The 21,656-nt window shown below is 39.9% G+C and overlaps 1 protein-coding gene across 1 annotated transcript; it reads left to right on the top strand.

Annotated features, from left to right (window-relative positions):
• Positions 1 to 675: 675 nt before the first annotated feature.
• On the top strand, positions 676 to 16,077 carry ACKR3 (atypical chemokine receptor 3). Its single transcript, XM_072121454.1, has 2 exons — positions 676 to 748; positions 12,337 to 16,077. Exon 2 carries the CDS (start codon positions 12,365 to 12,367, stop codon positions 13,499 to 13,501), a length of 1,137 nt encoding a protein of 378 aa, XP_071977555.1. The 5' UTR covers positions 676 to 748; positions 12,337 to 12,364; the 3' UTR covers positions 13,502 to 16,077.
• The last annotated feature ends 5,579 nt before the right edge of the window (positions 16,078 to 21,656 follow it).

Raw genomic sequence — 21,656 nt, 5'->3', positions numbered from 1 at the left:
ACAATTGGATTTTAAAAATGTTGGATTGTCATAAGAATCAATATTAACACTAAAGCTTCATTACAGACACCTGTGATAACTGTTACAGCTGTTTATTGTAGCCTAGGACTAAAGTACAGTAAATTACCAATATCCAGAGGTCCGTTTGTAACTAGGGGTCGTATGTAAGTCCAGTGTTCTTAAGTAGGGGACCGCCTGTACTTGCCATTTTTTCAGTAACAAAACAGCAATAGCAAAACGTAACAAAACTATTTGTGTAAGACTTAATTTCATACACAGCTTCATGCCGCATCTTATGCCAAGGACCACTTTGGACCAGGTTGACTTTAACAGAATTTGATATGGGACGTTAACTTCTGTGTGTTTGTGATGTAAAGTCAGTGGCACAACCTAATTCAACCCTATTTCACTCACATAAATGCCAATTTGAGTGCCAGTTATTCTTTTTTTCGTTTGCTGATTTTACCTATTATCATTGGAGCGCAGCTTATTACTAAGAAAAACTGTATTTATAATTTTTCATTCCAAAATAATACATAGAAGTTGCTAAATAGGAAACCAACTTGAGCCCTGTCATCCCCAGACCTGACCTCCAGCCACATGCACATAGGAGTGCTCCCCCTAGTGGCGCAGTGCCTGCATCTTATATATAGAGCTGGAGACTAGCTGAGACCTCACAAACACACAGAGAGAAGTGAGAGCTGCTGCAGCTTGTGTCCTTTTGTGCATCATCCAGTCCAGGAGCAGGGTAAGCACAGGGGTCCACCGATCTGACACTAATGACACGGAATAGTCATTCCACCCCATGATTTGTCAGAATGAATGTGTCATACGACAGGAAAAGGGTTAACTGAAACTTTTTCCACTTTTTTTTTTTCTTTTTGGCAAAAATTAGGATTTACTTTGACCGTATTGATCACTTTCAGTATTTAATTATCTATTTCATTAAAAGTTGTCATGACATTATTCCATAATTTTGAACATATAATTATTATTCTTTTGTTTATTCTTAGATTATTATTTTCTTATGTTTGTGTAATAGTGTCAGTGTTGTCTGATGGTTATCATCACGTAACATGTGCTGTGAGCTGTTATCTGTATCTGCACACTTGTCACTCTCCTGACACCTCCAAGTAGTTATTAATATGTATTTCATACTTTGGAGATACACCCTGTGGCTTTTACTACCTATACGCTTTATTGCATGTACCTGTTCTAGTTGCACTTTTTGTTGATGATAAGTGATCCTTAACCCTCTGTTTGCCTATTTCTCACATGGTCCAGTCTTTGCTGACCGCAGTGGTCTATGTGTGCATGACCCATGGTTAACTTCTTCACCCTCTGGCCATTTGTTGGCCATTGTGCCCGTGGCAATCGCCTGTGAAGCTCTTTTCCATTGCTACTCCCAGCTTGAACTTTGCAACTCTTTTAGTAAATTGGATAAATATAATAGGATAAAAATAATGGACACAAATCAGCCCTTCCAGACTGCCCTGTAACCTCTGTCTGTGTAAACCCTGCACTCACACAATCCCTCGCTCATTGCTTTGTGTCTCTCTTGGCTCGCTCTGAAACTCTTTAGGTTTTTTGGAATGTTTTCACACTTTGTTGTGGTGCAAATTGGTTTTAGATAAAGTGGCATTATTATTCCGTACAATGTTTTTCTGTTGTTTTTGTAGCTTTTTTTAGACTGTGATGTGTGAAATGACACATAATTTACATGGATAGAAACTGGCTGTGATCACAGTTATTGCCACATAATCCCTTTATTCAGGTCTCTTTAGCCGCTGTCACTTTCATGGTCACGTAGTGGACTTAGGACCCTGTTGTATGTGCCAATAGAGCATGTGCTGCTTACAGGCTGCTTAGAAACTTTCGGTAGTCTTGAAACTTTTGCCTAAGTCCATTTAAGTTTGTAGAGATAGAGGGTATAGGGGGGGTGATGTCAAATAAATGGAGTCAGCACACATCTCCAAAACTTTCCTGAAATATTGAAAAATGTAAACATAATATTTAGTTATCATATTTCATATTGTTTCATATGACCATGTTATTACTCCGTTATGTCTTATTTGGTGTGTATATGTAACCCATGATCTGTAAAGTGCTGCAGCATATGTTGGTGCTACATATTTCTCATCATTTGCCTCACTATGCCCACATACCTGGACCTCTGGGTTCTGGGTCAGTTTAGCGAAAATACAAGAGCAACAAAACTTTATGATATCTTAAAATTTTAACCCTATGAATGCAGTTATATGTGGAGTTGGCAATGAAAGCGTTACAGGGAGAAGGCTAAATCTATTGTCTGAGTGTCTCTAAATATTTGCACAGGTACTATAGGAGGAGGGGTGGGGGCATGTGCTGCTGTCATACTACAGAACACATTTTCCTGTGTCGCTTAATTCCTGTCCGAAAAGTGGGCCAGGGTTGTGTTTGCCTTGGAACGTAGCAAAGGCTTGTTTAGTCGAGGTGCTGACAAGACAACCTGCAAGTGATTTGGCAAGTCAGAAGATGTACATTTCTTTGGGATTACTAACGCTCATGTAAGCTCCTCTTCATAATATATGATTTTACATAGGTACAAAGGATATAGATATTCTGCAGATCTGGATTTATTTAGAGACAGACAATGAGATGACGAGAAATATAATAGGATAGCATGTTATAGAGCAAAAGGGACTGAGCATAATGTGCATACATCCCTATCCTCAAGGGGGACTGAGCATAATGGACATACCTTTGTTTCCGCAGGCAGCATGTTATGGAGCAAGGAGGACTGATCATAATGTACATACAGCCATATCCGCAGGCAGCATGTTATAGAGCAAAAGGGACTGAGCATAATGGACATTCTGAGCTGAAAGTATGAGCTGAAAAAATTGTACTTTTTGTGTTACAGACAGAATTTTAAAGAGCAGGAAGAGCTGAGCAAATTGCACACAGAATCCTGTCTGAGGTTAGGAGTGAACTGGGCAGTCCTTATCTTTGTATATAAACTCATACAAGGAATGATGTTTTAGATCAATAATTGATAAGTTATACTGACTTTTTTTCTACAAATATTTATATAAATATATACATATATAAATATGAACAAATATATATATATATATATATATATATATATATATATATATATATATATATACACATGTATATAAAGTTGTTTGGTTCCTCTTGCTCTATAACATGCTGCCTGTTGATTGTACTATATTTTCAGTGTGACAGGTTCACATAGGCGCCCACTATTCCAATGCTTACACACAGGATGATGAATGCATCCTGTATATCAACTTGAATCTATAATATTAGACATATGATTATTATTCATTGTTTCACAGTGTATTGTGTGCAGTTCTATGGAGTGCAAAGTGTGCAACCTTGGTCAGAAGACCATAGCTTTTTAAGTAGTCACTGCATGTGGTTTCATAGCAATAGCAATAAAATATAGCAACACGTTCATTCATTCATTCAAAGGGAAAAGACCTTTCATGCCAAAAATATCAGCGCTGAAGTTCCACTAGGAAGCTTTATGACTGCGTGAGCCTGCGGTGAATATGGAGTCAATGAGAATCTTCGGGTCAACCTGACAAGGCCAATTTCTAACTTCAGAGAGTAGAAAGAATTATGAAAAATGAGAAAGGAGATGGAGTTTGTCTTTAAAATCCTGAAGTAAAATAACAGGAAAGAGGAATGTGAAAGGGGAGAGGCAGGAATCTAAGCTGATGAAGAAAGGCAAGAAATGAGAGGGAGTGAGAGAAGGAGACAGCAGGGGACACGGCACAGAATAGCTGCTGGGTTTCTATGAGGTGGATGGAATAAAGAGCTCACCAGGGAGCCTTATTACCCCAGTTTCGGGGAGTATCATTTCTAAAGGGCATTTTCTGACATTTCACAAGAGCCAGTTTAGTGGAAGTGAGATTAAGAGAGGGATTGGAAGTGTGTCAAGGAAATACAGTAACATTCTCTGGCGAATTTGGAAATTGGTTTCAAATTTTGTCTTGTTTTTGGACCTTTTGGGGTTAATAAATCGAAATTGTAGTTAATTCTGTTATACCTGGTATTGTGAGCACCCTCTGGAGGCCCTTAGATTTCCCTCTCTGTTATCCTACATAGTCAATATCCAGTCTACTCCTGGGAATCAGAATGAAAACTATTTTTACTTGTTTCATACAGTCTGCGATAGTTAAACTTTTTCACACTTTGTTGGATAGTTGAAAATGGGTACTCACCTCACTGATCCCTCACCACGCCAGTCCCGATACTGGCTGATTCCCTGCCGGTAGTGGTCATTTCCTGTAGACTGAGAGGGACCTGGAAGTAAAACCATAGGGGGATCAGCAGGGGATCGGTGATGCACTGGCTTGAAGATAAGTTCTCCAACTTGGCAAAGACTTGACTTCAAAATATCATAGTAGAGAAGATGGAGGTCCATCAAGTCTAACCTATAAATGCTACAGTATTGATCCACGTACACCAAAGTGAAAGTGAAGGATAATATGTCATTGTTCTACCTTTCCTGTTTAGTTGCCTCTTTTACACATTGAAAACCACGGCCTTGACATTACAAGAGGGATTACTCCCCACTCCTCCCCTTGTTCATGCACAAAGAAATAAAAAACCTGTTCACCCAAATTAGTCACTGCTCCCTACTGTGGTCAAGTCCCATGATCCTTTGTGTTTAGAAGGAAGACAATAATCTGACAATACACTAACCTTTACTTAATCTAATTAGGATAAACCTGTTTATCTGGACCTCTTTTGAAGGTAAATGACACAATTTGATCATACCTACCTGTTTCACTCAGATCAGATTTCTTTTGTCCCAAAACCAATCATAATCCTGGTCTCATTGTCCTGAAGTACGGAGCTTCCAGTTACAAGAAAGGCTCAAAATCCTTATTGTCAGGGCTGGAGCATGTGACAAGGTAATTATTAATTAGGGGGCTCACGTTTACAATTGGTTTGTATGCAGATGTTTTCTTCCGAAGAATAACAGAGAATACAAATCTAGCACGTAGCACTAATGCCAGAGATAAGCTCTCATTGCCTTTCATTTGAAATGGAATAGAGGGAAAATGTGAAAAAAATAAGTCTTAAAATTGCTATTTTATTACTGCTGCTAAGTGCTATTTTAGTGCTAAAGTCGTTAAAAGTAAAAACATTAATGGAAATAATAATATACAGTTTTGTAATGAATAGTAATATAAAAAAATTGTACCTAAATTAAAGGAATCTTAACTTTACGGCGGCATACAATTAGTGTATAAAGCCATAGTGACTACCAATGACCTCACCAACCACTCATCCTAATGTTTTGTTAAAGTTTATCCAATGGGAAAAAAAAATACTGATTAACACTTGGCTGGTTACAGCGCTGACTTCTCTCTGAGGACTTTGGGGTGGAAGGTAATTGACAGTATTAAAGTTCTATAACAAAGCTCCAAGCTGCCATTTCCATAGCTCATTGTACTGTACATGGCTAATAGGGCAGTTTATTTGGTCAGTTTTAAAGGGGTTGTCCAGGAATTTATGTATTTTGATTAATATACATATCTCGTCATTGATCAGTATATGCAGTTGGCTCTATTTAGGAAGCCACAACTCCCGTTAATATAAATAGGAGCTTACCATATTTTTCGGATTATAAGCCTCACCATCAATAAATGCCTGCTAAAATGTCTATGTTCCTATATAAGGCGCACCGGATTATAAGGCGCACCTGATTATAAGGCTGAATGACCAGCAGGTCACCTGTGCACAGTTCAAGGCAGCTACAGTTCATATATAAGGCGCACTGGACTATAAGGCGCACCTTTGATTTCTGAGAAAGTCAAAGGATTTTTTGTGCGCCTTATAGTCCGAAAAATACGGTAAATGCATTTACAGCATCCAGTCCCTACCCAGAGCATGGAGCCACCTGTTTTCTGTACACGTCACACGCCTCTGTATTCTATATTTTACCCAGCCAAAACAACCGATCAGGGTCCGATTGTCGCGTATGTAACCCATATTTATACAACCCCATAGACTTCTAAGGCCATACGGAACGGAAATACAGGAGAAAATAGGACCAGCTCTATATTGTTAAACTGCTTGTATATGGTACGGTGTAAACAACAGCAATGTAAATAGTTGGACGTATTGTCCTTTGAAATGAATGTGGCTGTATGCACATGGCCATTTTCATACATTCGTGTAAATGCAGCCCTAGCCAGACAATCTCCTTAAATATACATACATGCTGTTTACAACAATACATTTTTCTCTAATAAATCCATACATTTCTGTACCTTAACCCAAGGGTTGGTCATCTGATTCACATAACATTTGTCTGTACAACCTCAGTGCTTCTAGAATCCATTTCTGCCAGAGGAAGGTGTTGGAAAAGTTTCTATTAATTAATTATGAGAAACTCTCGATGAGGTGTATGGCTTACTCGAAGTGGCAATCAATGTATATTGCTTGTATAGTGATATACTAGAACTGAATATATCATCAGTATTTATATCGACCTAAATATAACAGCTGTAGTTATATCGACCTGAATATAGCAGCTGTAATTATATTATATTGACACAACATGACTAGAAATAGTTATATTTATTATATTATACTACAGGTTTATTAAAAATTTATTTTAGGGAACTGACACTTCCACATTCTGTAACCGACATCCTGTTGTATAAGAATATTATGTCATATCTGAGATCAGTCTAAGTTAACGTTTTTGGCCAAGTATTCAGAAACAGCATTGTATATGTAGGAGATGGGACTGAGAAAACAAAGCACTGAATTATCACACCGAGCTGACAGCGGCTTCTTGCCTCAGGATGGAGAGATAGGAAGGCCCCCTGACAGAGAGGGCTCATGAGAAGCTGCTAGGTTTGTCACAGTCACCTTTTGTAAAGATTTATCAGCAGGCAGCCTGGTAGGTAAGAGACTTTGAAGAGTGGTGTGAAAATCTGTCCTTTGCTTTTAACCTTTCTGAACTGTACCTTTCACCCTTCCCAGTCCATATGTTGTTTTTAGCCTTAAGAGAAGTAAATATAGATACCATTAACTCGGAAAACATAGGACAATAATGTATATTTTTTTAAAACTTTCCGATTTGCGCCACATCTAACTGGGGATTTTGGCGCACGTGATCGAATTTTGGTGCATCGGCGCTGGCTTTCATGCGACACAAATCGGGGGGCGATCCGACTGATTCGGACCAAGCGTGGGACTTAACATTTAAATTGTGTCGCAAGCCAAGCACTTACAGGCACAGGGAAAAGGAAGGTGAACTCCGGCGGACCTGATCAGGGAAGCGTCAGATGCAGGATATCGGGCGCACGCTGGTAGTGAATCACGGCAGCTGTGCATACTCATCGGGGAACACACCTCGGGGATCGCGCAGGGACGGGTAAGTAAATGTGTCCAATTATGTGCCTTCAATTTCTTTTGGTCCTGCCCCTATGGAGCACCATACATGCGTAGAGATGACCCGATGTTTCTGTTTGGGTTTGAGTCGGAACATATTGGCGGCTGAACAGCCAATCCGCCAAATTGACTCCCCTAGTTTGGCCAGGGGGACAAACCCAAACCCCAAACCTGAATGGAAACATTGGGTCCACTCACTTCTATACTTGAGACCTTGTGGCCCCATGGAGCCTGCAGTGAACAATGGATGCAACTCTGCCTATAGCATTTGTATTACAGGACCAAATCTGGACCCATTCAGTTTTTTAAACTTAACTCCACTCTCCTTAGATATCTTTAGGAATCTAAGACTAGTTTAGGGGACAAAAAAGGCAACCAGAAACTTCAATGCAATTACATCTTTGTGAATGGGTTCCACAATTTACTGTATTAATATCTGATAGCTGTGAGCCCCTTGATCATTGTAAAAGGGTCCCATTCCTGAAGAATGGAGAAGATGTCAAGCATGTGGGCAGCTGCACCATAAAACGTCTATGGGAATGATGAAGATAACACTTGGTTATCTTTGTCAGCTTCATAGGCTGAATGGGGACAACTAGTTTGTTTTCTCTCTGCTTTATTGAAACTACTAAGCGGGGAAGCTTTGGGCCTCATTTAGAGATATTAGTAGGGGGTCCCAACAATAAGTTACATTTTAATACCTGAATGGTTTGGTGCCTATAGATACACTGAACTAAATTTAGGTCACTATATAACCCTAAGTTGCTCGATGTTGAGTTTAGAAGAACTGAACAGGTCTAGAGTTCTGTGTTTGTAGGAATATTGTCATTTTAGAGTTCAGTCAAGGTGACTAATTAGTTATTCGGATGGAAATCCTCCTTACTGGAGAGCTGTTTATAATTTTCCACTTTACATGAGGAAGCTTATAGTATCTGTATATATAATGAGGACCTTTAAATTCCCTCTTTCACCATTAAGACACATGTGGAACACATGTAAACTAGTAGCAGGAGCTGTATGATTTCATTGCATCTCCCAGTCATGTGATAGTGCTTATCCTAATTTAATTTAGTACAAGATCACAATGTGCATCTTCATAACTGTAAGTAATAATAGTTGCAAATATAGATAGATTTGCATGGTATTGTCACTTTGTCAGTGAGCTTACAATTTATTTTTTCTGTCTTTGTTACAACGTTCTTTAATTAGAAGAATCCCCTCTCGTGGTCTTGAATCTAAATAGACAATTGTGTGTATGTTGGGTTAGGGAGGGTCCACTTCAATTGTATGTGTACAGAGAGATGCGGATGTAATCCTTGTCTCTGGTGATCTGTCACTTTTAGGATTCTATATACCCTTTAATGTCCTAATCCATTGGACACACAGCGCCTGGTGTCAGATATATCAATAGTGGAAATTCGATCTTTTGTTGGAACTTAGAAGTAATTATTTCATTTGCCTGCAGCTCAACCACAGGTGAAATAAAGAATTGCATTCTGGTGGGTCCTCCAGTGATTGAGGTGCTCTTTGTGACCTGTCTTTTTGCTGTGGATAATAGATGAGAATCCTGAATGATCTGTATCATTACTCCATAGGTATCAGTATTCCTGAGCTAGACAGCTCCATTGAAGTGGTGTTCTCTTCTAGGCATTGGCATTTAATTCATCTCCCATATTCATGTATTTCTTAAATTGGATGTTATAAAAAAATGTACCTCTGTGTAGATAATTTTCCATGACTGTAGTGCCTTAGAAATTAGGTTGTTGTACTTGGATACAACCACCTCTGCTGGAGTGATTGCACAAACAAAACAGTAATAGAAACAAAAAGCTTTTTGCATATGAAATGGCTGGGAGTTACTGCACGACACACATCCATCCAGTGGAAATAAATGCCATAAATGCCTGAATCCAGGTTGTCAGACAGGCCACCATAGTACATGGCAGTCAGAGAGAAGGGGTGGTTGTATCCATGGGCAGCTATCTCGTTTCTAAGGAACAACATGGTGACATTTATGGGAAATTATCTTCACACATGGTACATATGGTACATTAATTAAACTAAATGTGAATGCCCAGATTGGAATAGCCCTTTAAATTTACCAAATGCATCTTGACAAGTAATGATGCCTAGCTAGGGTGAAGAAAGCTTAATTTAAAAGGGGTCAAATTAATTTGTCTCATATAATCGAGGCTAGACACATATAGTTCAGGTAATATGTTTATAAAATTTGTATACCTGCATAGTAATATTTAGGATATGATTTTAAGTAACAAGTGTTATTATGTGATCGTGTATAACTATTATCATATCCATATCACATAATTGGATACCAGAGTAGTGACTATAACTAGAAGCTTATAACATAATGGGGCTTATTTACTAAGGGTCCACAGAGGCACTTTCGTCTGACTTTCTGTTGTTTTTCGGGATTTGCACGGCTGTGACAGGTATTTAACTGGGGATTGCGTCGTATGCGATCGGATTGTGGCGCAGCAGCGCTGGGTTTCACACAACGGAAATTAGGGGGCGTGCCGACTGATCCGGAATGAACGATGGATTTAAGACTCAAACTGTGTCGCAAGGCAATGCACTTACATGCACCAGGAAGAAGAAGGTGAACTCCAGCGGACCTGAGTGGGGAAGCGACATATGCAGGATTTCGGGCGCACGATCTTAGTGAACTTCTGTGAACTCCTCCAGACAGGTAAGTAAATGTGCCCCAATGAACAGTTATGGAGAGTCTGACAAGCCCAGGTCATTGTCACAGGCAGAGATGACATACCAGGTCACTGTCATAGACCTACTGAGTGACAGCTCATCACTTGCACATCTTTTAACACCTAAGGAGAGTACAGATGTTAACCCATGAATAGCTGCATAAAATCCACAGTATACCCCTTGTCCTCACACTTGCTGTGCTTGTCCCACATGTTTTTATTAGGGGGAGGGCAGAGGGCATGAGCTTATGCACATGTGGTTACGGGTCATTTAGTCATCAAAGGGCACGTGTAAAAAGAAAAGCAGATCTGGGGTCATATTGAACTGACTTCCTGTTGCTTATTTAGGATGTATGTGGGTTTTCTTAGGTCTTTTCGTACTCAGAATTAAGAAGTTTTCATGATGTGGGGCTGTGTCTTAGGTTGGCTCAATAGTCCTGTCATCAAGTGCAAGACTTCAGTGAATAAAACATCAGATTGGATCCTCAGAACTTACACTCAATTGTAGAAAAGGAAATATTCCCTAACATAGTACCACTCCCGCCTTACATTGAGTCCTACATAATACCTACACCTCATGAAATGGTGCAGATGAGTTATAGCCCAGACACATCTCAGTCTAGTCACACATGAGAGACACTTATAGTATGCACTGTATTCTGGAAATGTTGCATGAGATTTCGAGGAGTGCTAACCACGGTCCAGCAACTAAAATGACCTTTTTAATCAATGCTCCAAATCGCATAAGGGCAAGTGTTGCGAGCCTTAGTTTAGCAATTCTTGAAGATACATAAATTCTCCACAGGATAGGGGCTAACTTGCTGATTAGGACTCTCAGTGATTGGACCCGATGGATCATGCGAATGAAGTTTGTTGCAACCCCATTGCACGCCAAAAGAATGGAGCAGCAGAAGTACGTTGTCGCCCCATTTATTGTTTATGTAACTGACAGAGATAGACTGGGCTCGGCTATCTCCATCAGAGTCATGGAGATGATTAGGCAGCCGGGAAAATGTGCGACTGGCTGCTCTCTTCATCTGAGTACAGTGGGGTGCAACAGATCCTCATTGTGGGGGCCCCATCGCTGAGACCACCACTGATCAGTAAGTTAGCCCCTATCCTGTGGATAACTTTTTTTTTGCACTGGACAACCCCTTTAAGCTCTTACCAACACATAGCTTGAGTAACACCTCCTGATTAAACTTTGCTGTATAGATCTTTCTTTTATAACTTCTGCCCAGCAGGTTTTATTTAGTATGAGCTACTGTAAATTCCTGGCAAGGAAACAAGGTGGAGAGTATCTGTTTTCCACATTGTCTTCTTCTTTGATGTCCATGTGAAAAATATCTAAAGACAGCTATATTTCTCAATGTGTGTATCTGCAGTAAAATCTCTCTAGGAGATCACTTCTCTGAGAAGACCATTATCTCATCCAGACCAGATTTCCTCTGACAGATTTTATTTCCATTATATTATGTATATTGACCAAACCAGTAAAAGATCACTTTTCCCTATTGAGAGGTCATAGAGGATTTAATGATGTCTAGAGACCCTACTTCCTCGCATAATTATGGGAACATCAGGAACAATGGAGACATCATTGATCGGACACATCCTTTTATTGTCTATACTGCAATATTGTAAATGTAACAAAAGCAGTGAACTTCCCTCGCTGCATATTTGTAATAGAAAACCATCTGGATTACTTTTCTGTGTGTTTTTGCCTCCATAATTGTAGCCTAAACATGATCATTAGCTGGTTATTCAGTGAAGTGATGCACAGAACTATTTTGTATGTCATTGACATTCTGTTATTGTTGCGCTGATTTCCTGCTATTTTTATGTTTCTGTTTGGTCAAGCCATCGTAGGTTTTGAGTGTCTGGGACTTAATGCTGTTGTCAGGAACCTGTCTTTTCAGTTGTTAGAGACTTGGCTTTCAAGGATTAAAGGCATTGTAGGAAACAGACTGATAAATCTGACTTGTGTAAACTTCCCCTCCAGCTGCAGGTCTTAGCTGCTTGTTGCCTATGTATTCTGGGATTTGTAGTGACAATACCGGCGGAGACCATGAAATATTTATCTTAGTACATTTCCCATTACTTGATGAATTGATCCTAATTTTGTGCATTTATGCTCCATTCATATAAATGTGTGTTATATTGTAAATCTGTTGTTTTATCTCCGCAGGTTGCCTCACCTCTGACCTCCTGCAGCAATGAGTGCAGCAGACTTTGTTGCCGCTATGGATTACATGGACAGCATCAACGCCAGTGATCTAAACATCAGCTGCACATCTGCAGACTGCATCACCCTGGAGTCAGTGTCCTGCCCTAATACACTGAACAGGACAGCTCTGCTATACACCCTCGCCATTGTCCACATCTTTATCTTTGTTATAGGACTTTTAGCCAATTCTGTCGTTATTTGGCTCAATCTCCAGTCTAAGACTACCGGCTATGAAACTCACCTGTACATCTTCAATCTTGCTGTGGCTGACCTCTGTGTACTTTTGACCCTACCCGTCTGGATTGTTTCATTAGTCCAGCACAACCAGTGGCCAATGGGTGAGATGACCTGCAAAGTGACCCACCTGATCTTCTCCATCAATCTCTACAGCAGCATTTTCTTCCTGGCATGTATGAGTGTAGACCGCTATTTGTCTGTGTCTCTACGTGGAACCATTAGTAAACGCAGCAGACAGATTATACGCAGGGGGGTTTGTGTACTTGTCTGGCTAGTTGCCTTTGCTGTCTCACTCCCAGACACATACTACTTAAAAACCGTGTCCTCTCCGGTTACCAATGAGACATTCTGTCGTTCCATGTACCCTGAAGATACATTCAAAGAATGGCTCCTGGGAATGGAAATCCTAAACATTTTACTGGGTTTCATCATCCCATTTGCAATCATTGCAGTCTTTTATTGCCTGTTGGCATGGACTTTATCATCCTCCTCACCGTCTTCCCTATCATCACCATCTTCCTCATCTGTGGACCAAGAGAGAAGGATCAGTGGAAGGCTCATAGTCTCATATGTAGTAGTATTTATGGTGTGTTGGTTACCCTACCATATTATGGTGCTACTGGACGTCTTCTACTTTCTACACTTGTTGCCCTTTAGCTGTTTACTAGACAATTTCCTTTACGCAGGCCTTAATATCACCCAATGCTACTCACTCCTTCACTGCTGCATCAACCCTGTCCTATACAGCCTCATCCACCGAAACTACCGCTATGAGATCATGAAGGCCTTCATATTCCGCTACTCATCAAAGACTGGCCTTACCAAGCTCATTGACTCTTCTAAGGTTTCCGAAGCAGAATACTCAGCTGTGGAGCAGACTCCAAAGTGAGGCGTGTACAGTAGCAAAGACTGAGCTGGCTGCCTCAATCACTCACCAGTATAGACTGAGATATCTGGGACCAAACTCATTCACGTCGCTGCCGGTGCTGGCAGATGAGCGAAGAGTCTTCAGGCCACAAGTACGGCTTAATTAATAAAGCTGGCAGATCACCAAGCTACACTTCCATCATCAAGAGAGCACAAGCAAACCAAGACTGTGCAGCAATAATAGCTGCTACCAGGGATTACCCTGCTTGTCTCCAAACATCTGTCGCTGAGCTCTGAATAGGGTTATAAATGGCACTAAAGAGCGCGGACATTTGCTCCTATCTCAGCAAATTCTCTATAAGAAAGGGCACTGCATGTCACTTAATGGCCATAAAATGGTATACCCTAATGCCTCTGCCCTCCTGCGCCTACTAGGCACAGTACCCCTGTACAAATAAGACTTTCAGACAATTATTTCCTAACAATCGATGTGGTAATTAATACCCATAGTCTATAATATCACGTCAGCCATTGCTTTTGTATATATGTAATATAAAACGTCTTTTGTAAAGCACATATATATATATTTTTCTATAGCTTATGTATTTAAACGCCATTTTATCTGGCACTTCTTTGTATTTGAAATTCAAATAGACCCTTATATATATCCATATATGTATTATCTATATTTTTCATGTGTTACGATCTCGGACGATGGCAAATGTTACTGTTTTTTTTTTATATCTCCCTTTGGTGGTTTTTTTGCTAATACACAAAAAGCTCTTTTAGCCATTAAAGCTTTGTACAAACAGTAGTCATTGTATGTGTGTGAATTTTGGTGTCTTGTGAGAGTATTAAAGAGAACTAGCCTCTATGGGACAACTTGTTCTGTTAGCCAATGGGCAATGGTTCAAATGGAGCTCGTAGCGTAAGAGACAAATGAGATTTCTTATAGAGAATGGTTAGCAAGAAGATGCCCAGAGAGAAGATAAAAGGAGTGTACTGATGAGACGTAAAAAGGATGAAAACCTCCAATAAATTCAAGGCTTAATGAGAGAACACATGGCATGCCCTCACTATTGTGCATCAGACATGACATTTATCAAATCACCTTTACTAAATGCTAATTTTTCCAATCTTTTGGCAAAGAAACAACTGTACTTGCCATGCCATTTATTGTTACTGCTTGTTGGCAACATCACTACCATTGGAAGTGACTGGAATTGTACTGTAAATCTTTACAGCATCTAAATTCTAACATACAAGGGCACTTTAACACCTAACCCCAGAGCTAAAAGGCAGTGTCCTGACTGCTAAAATGTACGAACAATCCAATTCCATCAACAATTGTGGATAACAATACAGGTGGTTTGGGCCATTCATTATTCACCTGACATACATGTATAAAAGAACCCGTCCAGGACCTTTGAAGGTCCTCCAAAGTTCAATAAACCATGCTCCTAAAAGCTGAAAGAATAGAACCCCACTCCGAATCCTTTCCCAAGAAGCAAGGTACCCTATGTAGGCAGTATGTGGAAAACCAATAAAAAAAATTTGACTGGTTAAGATTCTAAACCTGGTCCAGTCATAAATGTTACATCGCAGGTGTCATCTCTTGGGTCCCCCACTAGATGTTAAAATGGGGAACCACTTGTATCTGTCAACCCTATATTGTGTTATAAGAAGCAGAACAAATGTGTAACCTCCATTAAGAACAAAGTTCTGCTCGCCATAGTCATGCTGTTTGGTAGGGGCAGGGGTAGCCTGGTCTATCAGTTGGTTGGGGTCAAAACCCCACTGAATTAGGTGATGAACATGGTAGAGATTAGAGCAGATGCATAAAGTTGATACACAGTGCCCTATGATTTAAAGAACTGCCCACACTTTTTCCCATGATGCACATACAGTGCGCCTGATAAAAACAAAATAACAGCCCCACTGCACCCCTCGAATATATGTATGGCCCACACTGCCCACTATATAAAGAAAAGTAGGCTCTAACAACTAAGTTAAGAATATTTATTTACCAGTATCTTCTAGTTACTTCACTCATGGGCTCCTACAGATAACCACAGATGGTGCAATAACAACAGTGGATTAGTATGGTCCCTTGTGTATAGAAGAGCCACATCCACCACTATACTCTATACCACTATTGTATTTGCCTTTTATGGATCAATTAATTCAAGGGTGTTCTGAGACCGAAGTCTGGCTGTCACCCTCTGTGGGACAGCACCCGATGCGACTGTACAATTTACACAAAAATAGCTACAAAACATGGGGGAGATTTATCAGAAGTGTCTGAGAGCAAAACTGTCTTAGTTGTTCATGGCAACCAATCAGAGCTCAGGATTCATTTTTTTCACAGCTGAAGCTGAGATTTCCATGGGCAACTAAGACAGTTTTACCACAGACACTTTTGATACATCTACCATGACATGTTTTAAAATTTATTTAAAAAGTTGACCTAATTTTTATTGTCTTTTTACATGTTTTAAACTACATAATTTGTTTTGTAGATATGGGAAACCAGCAGAAATTCCATAATGACATATTTCCGTCCCAAATATGAAACTGTTTTTTGTTTTACTTGCTACATTGTATTAATGACCTGTTGGCTATTAAAGTACAGTATCGTCTTGATTCATTACTGTCCTATGACCTTGTATTACCCTTTGCCGGATTATCTAGTACAATTTTAGAAATAAAACATCCTCCAGGTTTTAACAAGGCAGTGACAAGAATGTATGACCGTCCATCTTGATGTGTACACATAATACACAAGTTCACACTAAACCCTGAGAACACAGACCTTGCCTGTAATGTCTGGTTTCCCTGTGACCTCGGAGCACCTTGCTCATTACTGGACTTGTTGGAACAAGGCCCTTTCCTCAGACCCCCTGTCTCTAATGAATTCCAGACGAACAGAGGGAGACAGAAAGGGTGGGGGATCAAACACCTCACCCCTAAGGCGATGAGCAGGGTGACATCCATAGACATCTTGACAGGCATGTTGATTGGGCAAGTGACAAAGTCATGTACTGAGACTGACACAAGGTTGCACCAAATAATGGAAACTAAAGTTAAGGCACACCCCGGGTCATTGTGATGCAAACACATGCAAATATATGAAGGGAGAATTGCTGTAATTAATATGTAATTAAATGCATATAATGAGATCCTCAGGGGACATTGTCCAAACACATTATGTAAATCATAAGCCTTTATTGAAAGCTATTGCGCACCTTTAGTGGAATACCAGACATGTCCATACAATGGCTGCATAACAAATGAGATGAAACTACAAGAAAATAGAGGGAATTGCTTAATTAGCACTTTCCTTTTCCTGTTAATGTTATTATAAGGGTCAGTTACTATATTTGCAGCAAACTGATCAGATTTCCGCATTTCGTAACAATTCGACTTGCTTTACAATTCACATCGGACATCAACCGGACATGAAAGTCATATTCTGCTTTTGTCAAATGTTAAATATCTGCAGAACTACATCTTGGGGAACACAAAAACCAAGAATAATTAAATAAATAATACAGAATTGTAATGGAGTTGAGCCACATCCACAGCCTTGGATAGGGGATAAGTGTCTGATCGCTGGAGGTTTGACCCCATGAGTATGGGGGACGAAAACTGTTTCACATGCTATGAAGTGCTGGTGTATATACTGGACCTGTACTATATTCACTCCAATCGCCCCCTTCTGCAGGAGGTTCCCCAGTCACAATAATGACAATAGTCTTGGATTGGTGGCAGTGGTGTTACTGTAGTGGACGTGTAGCCATGAAAAATCCCACAAACAAAGTTTTGTCATCCAGGAATAGGATTAAGATGTCAAATCAAGGAACAATAATTTTCGGAATGATAACCTAGATGTGGAATGGATCTCAAACAGCAGACAAAACATATCAGAATGGTTCCTCTGTAATGGGGCTTGATGACATCTTTAGGTGCTGGTTCAATTAGTAACCCAGTACCACTTAGTTGTCAAAATGGGAGATCCACAGTGCTGAACTGGTAAAATAATAAAAATAATGAATCTTTATTTATATACCGCTATTCCGTGCCGCTTTGCAGATCAAGCATCCTGATGCATAACAACTGAACATAGCTGGTTCCCTGACCATAAAATGGAGCTGAGACTATACAGAGCATCGTATCTACCTATAGCACCATACAGAGATTTCTACAGAGCTCCTTGTGATTTGTATCCATTCTAATGTTCTCATCTTGAGAAAAAACCTATTTGCATAAACACCTTAGTGCATAAACTAAAGTAAACCTAAACTAACTACAACTATAACTAAAGTATAACAAATAATAAGAATGAATCCAGGAGGACCACCCATGACTACAACAAATTACTTATCAACTTTCTTAGTTCTCTTTGGTCTATAACATGCTATCCTTAGATTGGACGTTATGTTGAAGGTGATAGTTGCCCTTTAAAAGGGATGTGCAGTCACAGGAGATAAATTGCTAATTGATGTGGGTAGTGAGACCTCTACAGATCAAGAAAAATGTGGTCCATTGTACCCACAAATGAACAGAGAAGTCAGCCACACACACACCTTCTGCTATATTCATCTCAATGGTGCTGATGATTGCCCTGGCGCTGCATAGTCACAGTGCGATACATCACGCAATCCGTTTCTGTCACGCTGACTTCCATGGACACAATTCAGGGGGCGTGCCATTGGGCGATCTAACCGATTAGGACTGAGTGCGGGATTTAACTTTCAAATTGTGTAGGCAGACCAAGCACTTATATGCACCAGTAAGAAGAAGGTGAACTCCGGCAGATCTTAGTGGAGAAGCGACACATGCACGATATCGGGCGCACAATCTTAGTGAATCGCGGCAGAGTGCATGAACTTTCTTTGAATGCCGCTGACCGGGTAAGTAAATGTGCCCCACTGTATCACTTATGCTGTTCTGGTTTATAAGATAATGATATGACTTTTGTAACTTACTACTTAACGCAAATCATAACAGTAAGTTCTGAGTAGACGTTATGCCAGCAGATAATGCCTTCTGAAGCCTGCAGAATAGTGACTACAGCTCTGGGTTAAAATAAAAGTCAAGATCAATGCAACATGAGTAATGTAAAGTATTTGCATAGATCAACTCCATTTTTTCATATTGATGAATTCGATATGTAAACTGTAAAAGGGTTTCCAAAGATAAACATAAAACCATATAACAATATCAAAGAAATGGCTTTTCTGAACGTTCCATCGATCATGTCACTGCTGCTTGTGCTGTAATGCTCTGCGTCCTCATACAAAGAAGTGCATGTGGTTTATAAGAATGAACAAATCATAAATCCCTGCTATTTCTCTTTGTTGTTTTAGTGTTTAGTTAATGATGATAAATGGGGCCTGGGTTGTAAGGAAAATAAAGTGGCTTGCAGTGATCACTTTCAGAAATGATTTTTTTCTTTGCAGAACTATTTTGACAGTCACAGAAAAACTGGATGACAAAGCTAAAGAAAGTATTAAAAGTGGATTTCTCTGAGATGATTATTTGATGTCTGTCTTTTTAATGAATGAGAATTGTATCATAATAATAATCAGCTAACATTTAATAATATCAACAGGAACTGACATTACATTCCCTTTGAAATAGTTTTTGGCAATTAGAATAAAAGTAAATATTTTTGTGAGAATCTATTCAATCTTTTATTTATTGACTTGTATATTAACATCATTATTGGTGACTTTTCTCAGACCCCAGTTTCCTCTTTGGTAATTAGTTTTATATTTGTGCCAGCTATAGAGCCTGTATGTGGATTCCCCATGGCTCTGTACAGCAGGACTGTAGGCACTGTATATGAATGTATTATATGTGCCTCAGTATGACACCCCTATTATGGAGGTAGTCTCTTCTCTTTAGATCTTCAGACAAATTGATATTAACCCATTCACTCACCATAGACACTGGGAATAACCCTTTAATTAAAGCAATTTTCCAGGAATGTGGAAAAAAAAATAAGCATACTTCTCCTGCTCCAGTCCACAGTTCCCATGATGCACTGATTCTTTTGGACTTGTGAACAATAAATGACATCCCATGGTCCAGAGAACTGATATAGCATGGTCTGAGGAGCACACTCATTAGTTGAATCATGTACCGTGACCCCCCAGAACTTTTGTACAGACTCTGTGCCAAAAATGGAAAGTACTAGAGCAGCGCAGGAACCAGGATCTAGAGTCGGGTAAGTTTACTTTTTTTTTTACCGCTCCTGTCTAGGCTTACTACGGATTTTTTTAGATGCCTGCGAAACCAGGACCACCATGGATCTCTTCACTGCTGCCAATGACCAGGTGTTTTAATAATAATAATAATTCCATTATGTGCATACAGATTACACAGAGTTTGCCAAATCAGTCCCTGTGCCCATGGGACTCACAGTCTAGTCAGCCTACCAGTATGTTTTCGAGTGTGGGAGGAAACCAGAGGAAACTCAAGCAAACACAGAGAGAACATACAAACTCTTTGCAGATGTTGACCTGGATGGGACTTGAATCCAGGACCCCAGTGCTGCAAGGCTGTAGTTCTAACCACTGAGCCACCGCGTGTTTTGACAATTATCTGTTTACTGCCCATGAATATTGTTATTAACCCTTTAACCAATACCTTTATTACATAAGACCACCAACCATACAAATATTAACCCATAACCACTCCACTAAACAACAAAGGATACACATATTAGGGGGATGTATCATTTGGCAGTCATAGAGGCTTATTTATTAAGGGTCGCGCTGCTCACTTTTGTCAGACTGTGCGCTATTTTTAGGAATTGCACGGCTTTGACTGGTATTTAACAGACGTTTGCACTGTGATTTTTGGCACGGCTGCACCGGCTTTCATGCGACATAAATCAGGGGGCGGGCCATCGGACGATGAAACTGATTCGGACTGAGCGCAGGATTTTACTTTCAAATTGTGTCGCAAGACAATGCACTTACATGCACCAGGAAGAAGAAGGTTAACTCAGGCGGACCTGGGCCAGGAAGCAACACATGCAGGATATCGGGCACACAATCTCAGTAAATCGCGGCACAGTGCATTATCGTCAGACAATGCACTTTCAGTGAACTCCGCGGACTGGGTAAGTAAATCCGCCCCATAGTGTACCAACTTTTAGACTGTCATAGGAGCTGTGTTGCGCTTCTGATTTATCATAGTGGCCTTGATAGAAGTGGCACATGAGGTGTTAAGGTTTCCAGTGGATTTGTAACTTTTTTGATGCAGTGTCACAAATTTTGACTAATTCTAAACTATTTTCTACACCAGGAGGGGAGTGGAGTGGATTAGCACCAAAACTGTCATAAATGTGACTTGAACATCTGGATTGCCTTGATAAATCTGGTGTTAGTAGGGATTATTGTTAAGTGGGTAGGAAAGGTCACAGAAAAGGCACAAATATGATGCGCAAAAGTCTGGGACAATCAAACGCCATAATTACCAGGATACATTGGGGGTCATTTATCAGTTGTGGCACAGGGTTCTAAGTGTGCATCAAAAATTAAACTAGAGGAGCAGGAAAAGTGTCTGGATTTCAAAGTCGTGCACAAATTATGCGCCCAAAAAAAGATGTGGCTGAAAAGGACCAATATTTTGGAGACGGCACTTCATAAATGCGGTAGAAAAGGCGCTTCAAGGGAAAAAGAAATAAAACGACAAACTGTCAGAAAGTCAATAATAAAGGCCCCCCCATTGACCCTTTTGCTCCTCAGGAATAATATAATTCACTGCAGAAGACTTGATTGCAATGTAATACTATTTGCCCCATATATGTGGCTGTTTTATAGTCAATTCTTGGTGTATAATAGGTAAGTATGTATTTAATGTATATTCTGTATTGCCCATGTCCCAAACTGACCTCCTGACTAGCTACAAAGGTTTAAATGGAACACTGTCTGCCATAGTAACTCTTCAAAGGAAACTACACCAGTAGAAAAAGTGTTTACCACCTGTTCCTCTGTTACATGTAGTAATGTGCATTTATAACTCATTCCAGGCTTATGTCTCAGAGGATAATTGCTCTTGTGAGCTATGTAAATTACACATTTATTGAGGTACTCCTATATTAACTAAACCACAAATTAGTAAGAAGAGATTTCATAGTCTGAGCTTCAAGACATGGTTTGGGT

This window comes from Engystomops pustulosus, chromosome 8 (genome assembly GCF_040894005.1).
Source record: "Engystomops pustulosus chromosome 8, aEngPut4.maternal, whole genome shotgun sequence".
NCBI lineage: Eukaryota > Metazoa > Chordata > Amphibia > Anura > Leptodactylidae > Engystomops > Engystomops pustulosus.
Note: the sequence above shows the minus strand (reverse complement) of the source record. Positions and strands in the feature narration are given on the sequence as shown.